This window comes from Atta colombica, unplaced genomic scaffold, assembly GCF_001594045.1.
Source record: "Atta colombica isolate Treedump-2 unplaced genomic scaffold, Acol1.0 scaffold55, whole genome shotgun sequence".
In the NCBI taxonomy this organism is placed as follows: Eukaryota; Metazoa; Arthropoda; class Insecta; order Hymenoptera; family Formicidae; genus Atta; species Atta colombica.
Window position 1 is genome coordinate 2735192 of NW_017259545.1, and position 11851 is coordinate 2747042.

At 35.1% G+C, this 11851-nt stretch overlaps 1 protein-coding gene across 2 annotated transcripts in view; it reads left to right on the plus strand.

The window, feature by feature from the left end:
• Positions 1-11851, plus strand: part of LOC108691887 (serine/threonine-protein phosphatase 6 regulatory ankyrin repeat subunit A) — a 19019-nt gene that overhangs the window by 4787 nt on the left and 2381 nt on the right. Inside the window, exons 5-12 of one of the 2 annotated variants that reach the window (XM_018199822.1) lie at positions 158-358; positions 1337-1720; positions 2226-2546; positions 2768-3995; positions 5670-5845; positions 6368-6796; positions 7785-8817; positions 10729-10842. In XM_018199822.1, coding sequence (XP_018055311.1) covers positions 158-358; positions 1337-1720; positions 2226-2546; positions 2768-3995; positions 5670-5845; positions 6368-6796; positions 7785-8817; positions 10729-10842 — 3886 coding nt within the window. The remainder of the gene's footprint in view (positions 1-157; positions 359-1336; positions 1721-2225; positions 2547-2767; positions 3996-5669; positions 5846-6367; positions 6797-7784; positions 8818-10728; positions 10843-11851) is intronic. The other variant, XM_018199823.1, reaches the window with a different exon arrangement.

Sequence of the window (11851 nt, forward strand, 5' to 3'; positions counted from 1 at the left end):
AAGATTTTCCTTTTATATTTATATTATAAATATAAAATAAATTTTTTATTTCTTTTTCACCACATTATGTAATTATCTTTGAATACAGTACAAGAAAAAGTCGGAGAAAAGATCGTTTGTATATTTAATTTTTTTAAATTTTATTGTTCCATCACAGAAAGGAAAGATACCTCTTCTGCTAGCAGTCGAGGCTGGCAATCAGTCAATGTGCCGAGAACTTTTAGCACAGCAAGCGCCCGATCAGCTTCGTGCTACTACGCCAGCCGGCGATTCTGCCCTGCATTTAGCTGCTAGGAGAAGAGACATCGACATGGTGCGGATTCTGGTGGATTACGGCGCGGCTGTCGACATGCAAAATGTACGTTAAATCCAAGCACGAAAATCCCAACTAAAGTGAAATTGAACCGATAATAATCGGATGGTATAGCGTTGAAACTTTGCCAATATACATAATATTCGAATGTTTCGAAACTCACAAATTATACGATACGATGTAAATACATTACAAACTTTTTACCATTTTCCTCGCATTTGGGTAAGCTATATATTGCGTTTAATTATCCTCTCTATGATTTTATGACAGTCGGAAATTACCATTTATCTCTTTTATCTTTTGAACGCGTAAACATTTCGAATTTCCGAGATATGAATGTATATAACATAATTGTTTAATTAATTTCCGGTAAAATTAATGGAATTTTGATGTTAGCTTACAAAAGTATTTATATTATAACGCAAAACTCTGAAATATTATACCATAACTACCCAATTCTATTCCAATCTAAATTTTGATTCTGCAAAGAAATTGAGTACAAAATTTGACAAGATCGATCGTACGCGAAATAGAAGTAACATGATAAATTACTGTAACTGCAAAGTTATGTTTCTAAATATCTTATGTGCAATAATTGAGAACAAGGCAGTTATAAAATTTACGACAAAGTTTTAAACTTCTTTAAAGATTATTTCAATTGTAATTGCATTTTATAATTTTATGATTTCTTACAGCTTTTACTATCACGCGACAATATATATAATGATTTTTAATTGAGTCACAAAAATTGATGAGGATATATGCACAACGATAAGAGTCACTGCTTAATTATTAACTTTTATTAATAACTTTTATTAGCAGTATAATAAACTTTTATTAATAACTTTTATTAGCAGTATAATAAAAGTAAAAAGGAAGTAATAATTTTTCTGCCAATATATAAAAATTTATAAAATTTGCAATCCAATTCAACAAAAAACTTACAAAATGTATGCAATGTTATTGAGAAATATATAACTATCTAAAATATATAGCTATCTAAAAATGTAACATGTATTTCAGGGCGATGGGCAAACTGCGTTACACATAGCGAGTGCCGAAGGTGACGAAACCTTAGTAAAATATTTTTACGGTGTCAGAGCCTCCGCTTCGATCACTGATCATCAAGATCGAACGCCAATGCATTTGGCTGCAGAAAACGGCCACGCTTCTGTCATCGAGCTACTGGCCGATAAATTTAAAGCAAGTATCTTCGAAAGGACAAAAGACGGCTCCACCTTAATGCACATAGCATCGCTCAACGGTCACTCAGAATGTGCCACTATGCTCTTCAAGAAGGGCGTGTATCTGCACATGCCAAATAAACGTGGTGCCAGATCTATTCATACGGCTGCAGGATATGGACATGTGGGTATTATTAGCACTCTGCTGCAACGAGGAGAAAAGGTAAACAATTATTATTATCATGAATGATACCATTCGATTTAATGTGGATAATTCTTCGATTATAATTTGATAAATGTAAATTCAATTTTTTTTCTCACAAACATAAGTGTCGTTATTCAAAACTAAAACTATATTTTAAGTTTAATCTTCTATATTATTTTCAGATTTTTAGAACGTATATTTTAGATTTTTATTTTCTAAAAATATTTTTATCATAGATATATAATGGCTTAACAAATTTAATTTTTATGCAATTTTAAGATATTTTATAATATTAGATATTAAATAAATTATACCTCCAAGAATAAATCAAAAGAAAATAAATTATCAATGTGATCCGACTGTTATTAGTACGTAAAAAAATAATATTTTTTATAATGATTAGATGCCGAAAAATTCATGAATATATCAACATGATCCTTTTTAATACATTACAATAATATTAAAATATCTGTACATCTTTAAATGTCAAATTGTATGGAATCTCTTATTTTTTTCTATGCAGGTAGACGCGATAACTAACGATAACTATACGGCACTCCATATAGCCGTAGAAAGTGCCAAACCGGCTGTCGTGGAAACTCTTCTAGGATATGGCGCAGAGGTACACGTGAGAGGTGGAAAACTTCGGGAAACTCCACTTCACATAGCTGCCAGAGTGCCTGATGGCGACAGATGCGCTCTGATGTTATTGAAATCTGGAGCAGGTCCGAATTTGACAACTGATGATGGCCAAACACCTGTGCATGTGGCAGCCAGCCATGGGAATTTAGCGACACTTCTTTTGCTCCTTGACGATGGCGGAGATCCGATGTTTAAATCAAAAGTAATTATATCGATAAAACAAGAAATAAGATCCAATTCATAAAAATATGATCTCTATGTAATAATTAAACAAGTTGAATATATTCAACAATTAATAAAACAAAAATTAAATATTATTTTTTCATCATGTTCTACGTAATAAATGTCATGTACAAATAATTTTCTCAAAATGATAATTGTTAAATTATTTCTATTTACTCTAAGATTTCTATTTTTACTTAGAATGGAGAGACACCCTTGCATTTAGCCTGTAGGGGTTGTAGGGCTGACGTGGTCAAACACTTGATAGAGTTCGTAAAGGAAAAGAAGGGTCCAGAAGTGGCGACCGCCTATGTGAACAGTCTGACCAACGAAGGTGCCAGTGCGCTCCATTACGCTGCCCAAATCGAACCCTCGGAAGTCAGCACTCCCGGCGATGATCGCGCCGTGGTCCGCGCTCTTCTTGACAGCGGCGCGGACGTCTCTCTGCAAACTAGACAGGCCCAGGAATCGGCGTTCCATCATTGCGCGCTCGCGGGTAATAACGAGGTTCTATCGGAGATGATCAGTCGCATGTCAGCTACAGAGGTGCAAAAAGCCTTGAATCGGCAAAGCGCCGTGGGTTGGACGCCATTATTAATCGCAGCTCATCGAGGTCATATGGAACTGGTGACCACGCTTCTCGCCAATCACGGCAGAGTGGATGTATTCGATCTCGAGGGTAGATCCGCTCTTCATCTAGCGGCTGAGCACGGCTACCTTCAAGTCTGCGATGCGTTGCTGGCGAACAAGGCCTTTATAAACTCTAAATCGCGCGTCGGAAGGACCGCTCTGCATCTGGCTGCCATGAATGGTTACACGCATTTGGTACGCTTCCTCGTGCAGGATCACGGCGCTGCAATAGATGTGCTCACATTGAGGAAGCAGACTCCTCTTCACCTGGCGGCGGGAGCAGGTCAATTAGAAGTCTGTAAATTACTTCTAGAACTTGGTGCCAGTATAGATGCCACGGACGACCAGGGACAAAAACCAATTCATGCTGCGGCTATGAACAATTACGCCGAAGTGGCGCAACTCTTTCTGCAGAGGCACGCTAGTCTCGTGATGGCCTGCACCAAGGATGGCAATACTTGCGCTCACATCGCTGCCATGCAAGGCAGCGTCCGGGTGATCGAAGAACTGATGAAGTTCGATAGGCAGGGTGTGATAACTGCTAGGAATAAACTGACCGAAGCAACTCCTCTGCAATTAGCAGCGGAAGGTGGACACGCTGAAGTAGTGAAGGCTCTGGTTAGGGCCGGCGCATCCTGCGCTGACGAGAATCGCGCGGGTTTCACTGCTGTTCATTTGGCGGCTCAGCACGGTCACGGTCAGGTACTTGAAGTTATGAGGTCGTCGCAATCTCTTAGAATATCCAGCAAAAAGCTTGGTGTTACCGCACTTCACGTTGCTGCTTACTTTGGACAAGCCGGTGAGTAAAAATCTTATAAAATAATTGTATAATAACGTTCAAATTCAAATTCATCAAAAGATTAAGGAATCAAGCTTATTATTCGTGTTACACAATTTATATATTTAAATACATACAAACGTTTCGAACTTTTTACATCAGGTCATTATCAGTGTGATAAAACTATCGCTACCGGTTTATATGAGCTTTCATAAATTTTATGCGTTAATTAAGCAGAATAAAATAATTAAATAGAATAAGTACTAAATCGATTTTTAATAAAAGAGAAAAATTTATAATTATGATAACACTCAATAATGCCATAAAATTAAATTTTAAATTAAATATAAAAGCTCCAACAAATAAAATTATCAAATTATCAAAAATTAACAAAAACGTAAAAAGGCTAAAGAGTCAAGCTTATTGTTCGTGCTACACAATATTTATATGTTTGAAAAACATATATTTAGTTTTACGCTGGCATTATGGAACGTTATCATAATTGTAATTCACATTTTAAGTTTTTCTCCTTTATTAAGAATCGGTTTGGTATTTATTCCACCAATTTACTTAATCAACACATAAAACTTATGAAATCTCACATTTCTCTTAAGTTATGTAAATCAATAATGATAGTTTTATCTGATGACCTGATGTAAATAGATCGAAATGTTCATATGTATTATAATATAAATATTGTGTAATACGAACAACAAGATTGGCTCATTAGCCTTTTTGATAATTTGAATTTTATTGGTTGGAGCCTTTACATGTATCTAATTTAAGATTTTATATAATAACATTTTACAGGAAAAAAAATTACTTCTAACTAGTCAAAATATTTCTTATAAATTTTTGAATCTATAAGAACTAAAAGATCTGTAAGCTAAAACGATGTAACAAACCAAATTTCTCCAGCAGGAAATAATTAATACTTCTTTGGAATAAACTTCAATTTTGGAAACTTGACGCGTTGATTTGAAATTTGACTTGTGACATTGTTTTCAACAACAAAAAATTTATTTTTAAAAACATCTCATTTGGTTCAAAATAATAAAAAAAAAACATTTTTTGTAAACTAGTGTAATTATAATAATAATCTATAAAATGACTTTATAAAATCATTTCTATGCAATGTAAAAGAAGTTGAATTAACAAACTTTATATGAATTTTTTTTACATCATAACAGATTTACAAGAATTTGAAGAATATTTTTAAATTAAATTGCGAAAGATATTTTATAGATATAGATATTCTAAATATCTTTAAAATGATTTTAATGAAATTGACGGGTATATCTAATTCAAATTTAGCTTTTTATGATTTTAATTACTTCAACATTGTCATGATTGTCATTAAACAATATGAATATCGTTCGATATTATCGTTAATGTATAATATCTACACATAATTCATGCATAATTCTATTTATGTATAAATTATAACTAATTAATGATAAATATCAATGGTGAAATATAATTAGAACCGAGAGAAGCTATCATTAAATTTCAATGTATTAAGATGTATATTTGTCATCATTATTTAAAAAAAAAATCATTTTAAAAGTAGTTATATATGTATTTTAACTACTATAAAATAACCTTTAATTGTACTCTTCATAATTTTTTATCTCTCTTATATTTTATCCCTCTTTATATTTTTTTATTGTAAAAGAAAATTGATTTTGATTCTAGATACTGTTAGAGAACTGCTCACTCACATACCTGGAACTGTGAAATCCGATCCACCAACCGGAGGATCTTTAGTAGGAGAATTAGGAGCTGAATCCGGCATGACTCCTCTTCATCTGGCTGCCTATTCTGGAAACGAGAATGTCGTACGACTTCTTCTCAATTCTGCGGGGGTTCAGGTACGACTTCTACGACAAATTATATTAGTAATCATAATTGAATTTATCTGATCTTAACTTATGACACATTCAGAACATATTCTCTTTATAAAAAATATTTTTTAAAATGTATGTATTTTTTAAGACGATAATCTTGACAAAAATTAGATAACACTTGTATTAATACGATTCTTTATTTTTAAAAATTTGAGAAAAGAGTTGAGAAAATTTAGTTACTTTTACATTAGTTTGTACAAGTTATTAAGAAGATAGATTAATGCTGATCTTACATCAATGTAGGATTAACTTTAATCTTAGTTTAATTTACTTTTTTTTCTTTTTCTAATTCTAATATTCTTAATATTCTACTAATGAAAATTAACTTTAATCTCGATTTAACTTGCTCTTTATCTTTTTCTAATTTTTAAAGTTAGAAAAAGATAAAAAGTAAATTGAAACAAGATTAATCTACATTGGTCAATGTACGGATCTAAATCGCCGCATTGAACATTTTGACTGAATATGAGGATGTTCTGACCAAAGGTAGACGCAGCGACAACAGAAAACGGCTGGAACCCTTTGCATCTGGCTTGTTTCGGTGGTCACATAACCGTCGTGGGTCTGCTGTTGAGCAGATCGGCCGAATTGTTGCATAGCTCGGATCGTTACGGCAAAACCGGACTGCACATCGCGGCAACTCACGGGCATTATCAGATGGTAGAGGTTCTTTTGGGTCAGGGAGCGGAAATAAACGCGACTGATAAGAACGGTTGGACACCGTTGCATTGTGCGGCACGCGCCGGCCATTTGGACGTTGTGAAGCTGCTTGTGGAAAGTGGTGGGTCTCCAAAAACCGAGACGAATCTCGGCTGCGCACCGATCTGGTTCGCCGCTTCCGAGGGTCACAATGATGTACTGAAATACCTTATGGAGAAGGAGCACGATACGTATGCTTTGATGGATGATAGGAGGGTAAGATATCCGTTCTGATAAGAGGAACAGCGAAAACTCTCTGAAGTAATAAAAAGTTTCTTAGACTGAGAACTACTCAAATGTTAATGTTTTTTTTATTTCACACGGTATGAAAAAGTATAAGTTATAGAAAAATTACAAAAAAATAATTGCTTATAAAAGCTAATCATTTAATAAAATCGTTTGTTTTTCTCTTTTATATAAAAGGATGTTTATCTTTAAATAAAATGTTTTCTGCGATTTAAAAATATTCTTGTTTTCTATATATATATATATATATGTATTATGAAGAAAAATTTATATAAAGTTTGTTAATTCAATTTCTTTGCATTGCAAAGAAATAATTTTATAATCATTTAAAACTAAGCTAAATTTTCAAAATTTTCATATATAGTTCGTGAGATTAAAAGATATACAACATTTAGAAACTTTATACATTTCGAGGACCAAAGGAATTTGCTCTTTAATGTTAGATACGCACGCAAAGAGAATTAAGTCGATTTCGTAGACGAAAATTTATTGATAATGCATGTGTAGTTCAAATAATTTTAAAACGAGACAAGAAACTTTATCGCACAAAATTCCGCAATTACATTGCGGAAAACTTTACCTTAGTGCAATTATTTAGAAGTAGGCTTCATAATAACTAATCAGAATATCGAATTAATAGCTAATAAAGTCATTATATTTACAAAACACGAGAATATTTATGTTTATCATGAAAATTTAAAATATCATTAGTTTTAAAAATATATCACTAGTCTTAAAATTTAATCATAATATAATTTTGAAACGTGACGATAACTTTATTTAAAAAAGCATAAAATTTTAAATAATAATCTACATAAATTTATGTGCATCATAAAATTATCTGTCTCAGATTTGATGCAGACAAATAATAGTCACAACAATATCCAGAATTGCAGGAACTTACAATTTTTTCGAGTTAATTTCTTATTAACTTTTAAACAAACTATTACGTTTACAGTTTGTCTACAACATGATGGTCTGCAGCAAAAGCCATAACAACAAACCGATAGAAGAATTCGTTCTGGTGTCACCGGCGCCAGTCGACACTGCGGCGAAATTATCCAACATTTACATGAAGCTTTCTGAAAAAGAAAAAGAGCGTGCTAAGGACTTAATTGCGGCCGGGAAACAGTGCGAAGCAATGGCCACCGAATTGCTGGCTTTAGCGGCGGGCGCCGACTCGGCCGGCAGGATCTTGACGTCGATGGATCGCAGGAATGTCGAGTTCTTGGACGTGTTGATTGAGAATGAACAAAAAGAGGTGATTGCGCACACCGTAGTGCAGCGTTATCTTCAAGAGCTTTGGCAAGGTAGCCTAAATTGGAACGCGTTCAGGACGATCCTGCTGTTCATCGCCTTCATCGTGTGCCCGCCGGTCTGGGTGGTGTTCGCCCTTCCGCTCGGCCACAAGTACAATAACGTACCTATCATCAAGTTCATGTCGTATCTCACGTCGCATATCTACCTGATGATCTTCTTATTGCTGGTTGGCATTACACCAATCTATCCAGTGGTGAACAGATACAACCTGATACCGTATTGGTATGAATGGTGCCTGCTGGTGATGCTATCAGGACTGTTGCTATTCGAACTGACGAATCCCAGTGACAAGAGCGGCCTTGGCTGGATCAAATTGGCTGTATTGCTCTTCGGCATATTCGGCGTTGCGTTTCACCTGATGGGATTCGTAATTGTGGAAAGACAATACTGGCCGACTCTCCTCTATCTGAGAAACCAGCTTTTTGCCCTCAGTTTCCTTTTAGCTTGCGTGCAGATCCTGGACTTCCTGTCGTTTCACCATCTGTTTGGGCCATGGGCCATCATCATCGGTAATCTTATGAAGGATCTTGCGAGGTTCCTCGCGGTGCTAGCGATCTTCGTCTTCGGCTTCTCCATGCACTTCGTCGCGCTTAATCAGGCGTTCAAGAACTACAAATCGCCACAAGAAGCAGAGGTGGAGACTAAAAAACATAAGGACGCATTTTCCGACGGTAAGTTCGAAATATGTCATTCTCATTTCTTCTGATCCTCTCCTTCTTCAATCTTTTTTCTTCCCTCTCTTTTTTCTCTTTCTATCTATAAGGTGGTGCATGAAATGTAATATCATTTAATTATTCAATTTTCAATGCTTTGATAACTAATTCTATATCAGTTCTATCAGACGTCGAATGGCTTGCCGCTCGGTGTGATTGACTCGCGATCTATAGATCCGGTTCAATCTTATCTGTGTCCACATACTCGATTTTTCGCTTTTAAGAAAACTAAAAATGACTCCATTTGATAATTAAAGAGGTCTTTAAGCATCAGTGCTGTTCGGATTCAAACTGTACTTCCATAAAAAACTGTACTTCCATATATTAATGGATATATGTACATTTGCCAACATGCATGGCAAGCGTGGCGTTTTAATGCCAAATGCCTTCCTTCCAAAGACCACGTATAATGGAAAAGATTGGAAGAGGCTAATATCTAAGAATAGATGAAATCAGACTGATGATGATTAGTTCTATATCACCCGGTAAAAAATTTTTCATGTATGAATATATATAACATGCATAAATATTCATAAATGTATATGTTTTGAAAAATGTAAAAAAAAATGCTCATACACAATTATGCATACTTTTATATATATTTATATATAAGTAATTTTTTACATTTCTTCAAACTTGATTTTTTCTAAAATAAATAGTATGAAAATTACTCTTTCAATTATTTTTAATATTATTATTACTATTATTATTTCTGTTACACTAAAAAGTAATTTTACAAAAGAAAGAGGAATATATGCATGCATGGATATATTTCATATGTATAATTATACATGTAACATGTAATTATACATGTATTATATATGTTTATGAATATTTATATACATTTATAATGTTTATACACATTTACACATATTCATGCATGAAAAATTTTTTACCGGATGCAGTTTTATTAACAATAAATATATAAATCAAATACTGAAGTTTAGGGAATTAACTTCTTTATTTCCCCTTCTCTATCAATATGTATATGACGTCATGTATACAAATTTTCAGTGTTAAAATAAGTTATGTTGCTTTGGCATCTGTGGAAACGTTTTCATCTGTAATACATGCTCTTTTTAATGCTCCGCTCCTAATGTAAGAATAAGGAGAACATTTCCTCTAACTTTTCACAGCCCTGCGTAGTAGAAATTATGGAAGTTCCACTGTAATATGAGACATTTTGTGCGCCACCCCCGTATTTTTCTCTCTGTCTCTTTTTCTCTTTTTCTCTTACTATGTGCCTTGACGCCAATCCTAGAGCTAATGGCGCAGTTAATTGATTTTTTACAGTTCCATCTATAGGATATATATATATACGCGCACACGTACTGTAGATACGACATGTACCGTAGATACATTATGTAGATACCTACGTAGGGCTAGATCTTAGATTGGCAATCGCTTCGACGCGCGGTACTGGTTTCCATTAACAGGACGTAGACAGTGCTTTCACCCACGCAGGTGCTAATTCGCGTGGGTACCGAGATAACGGTATCGCGTATTTCCACTCCTGCGTTAGTTTACGTCAGGAGTTACAGAACTACGTGAGTACAATTTCGATGAATTTAGATTTCAATATTATACGGAATCAGAAATTAAACTCATCGAAATTATAACCGACTGTGTATTCGGCGCGTAATTTATATGCAGAAACAATTAAATGTTTACCCTCCTTCGTTTCCCATCCCTCCACTTGAAAAATTTATTCCTACTTTGAAAGTCATTGACTCATTGCAGTCAAGTTCGCGCGTTTAGATTTCTTAATTGTCATTTATCAAAATCCCAAAGTAGGTCTACTTCATGTCGATCATATTCAGAGACATGCGGAGCGATACAGAATCATAATCGACTGAATTACAATGATAGATTTGTTGGCCAATGTTACGGAATGGATGATGGAGACGCCACCAACGGCGCCTCCTCGTCGCACCGGCCGCTACAAGAAAAAGAATGAGTGCTGTGACGATAACAGCAGAGATTGTAAGTTTTCAGCTGGTTGAGAACGATTAATCAGAAGCAACCCGAGCGCGGAAAGCAAATCGGAACAAAAATCGCGCACGTGAAACTGAATGCGGGACACGATCCATCTCGGTGTCGTCTCGTCTGCATCGTGCATTTGGCCAGTGTGTGTTGTCTGCTGAGACTGCTGCCTGATATGATGAAGCGAAAGAAAAGAAAACAAACGAGAGAACCGGGAAAAAAAATACACGCAAAATCAGATGTTCTTCTTGTCGCGTTGTATGCTGTGATTCGGAGGCAACGGTAAAAAAATTGAAGCAAAAACGATCTGATGGAGAATTTGTTGAGAATAATATATCTCCCTTGTATGCAAACATTACTGCAATCGTTTAAAGCACTCCAGTGCAGTAACCACTTATTAATTACTGCCATGGGCGTACGCAAGGCAAGACAGGGAGCGTTTGCCTTCTTCTTAAATTTTTGGAAAGAGAAACAATTAAATTATGAAAATCATTTCTACAAAAAGAAACTAGAAGTATTTAAAAAAGTATTAAAAAAGTATACTGAAGATTCTCGAGGACTGGTTTTATAAGTGTTTTAATAAATTTTATGTGAAAATAAATCTTTGCTACCTCTGACTGAAATCCTAGCTACGCCCATGATTGTTACTGTAGTTGGAAAATTTAAAAAAACTTTCTTATGCTCCTATTCGCTTCAGATCCGTTCGCGGATTGGAGAGAAGCGTCCGTATCGCAGCGTATCGAACAAATATTTATAAAATTGATCTGAAAGCTCGAGAACGACGTTCCTGTTCATGCAATTTGATTAGCTATCGATTAGAGTTACTGCCAGAGCATATGTGCTCGTGTTTCTTTCACAGCCTCTGCCCGTGTGCATCCCCGTGTCTCGCCTGTACGTATGTGTCCTGTATATATTATACATACATGAACGCGCGCGCGCGCGCGCACACACACACACACACACACACACACACACACACACACACACACACACACACACACACACACAC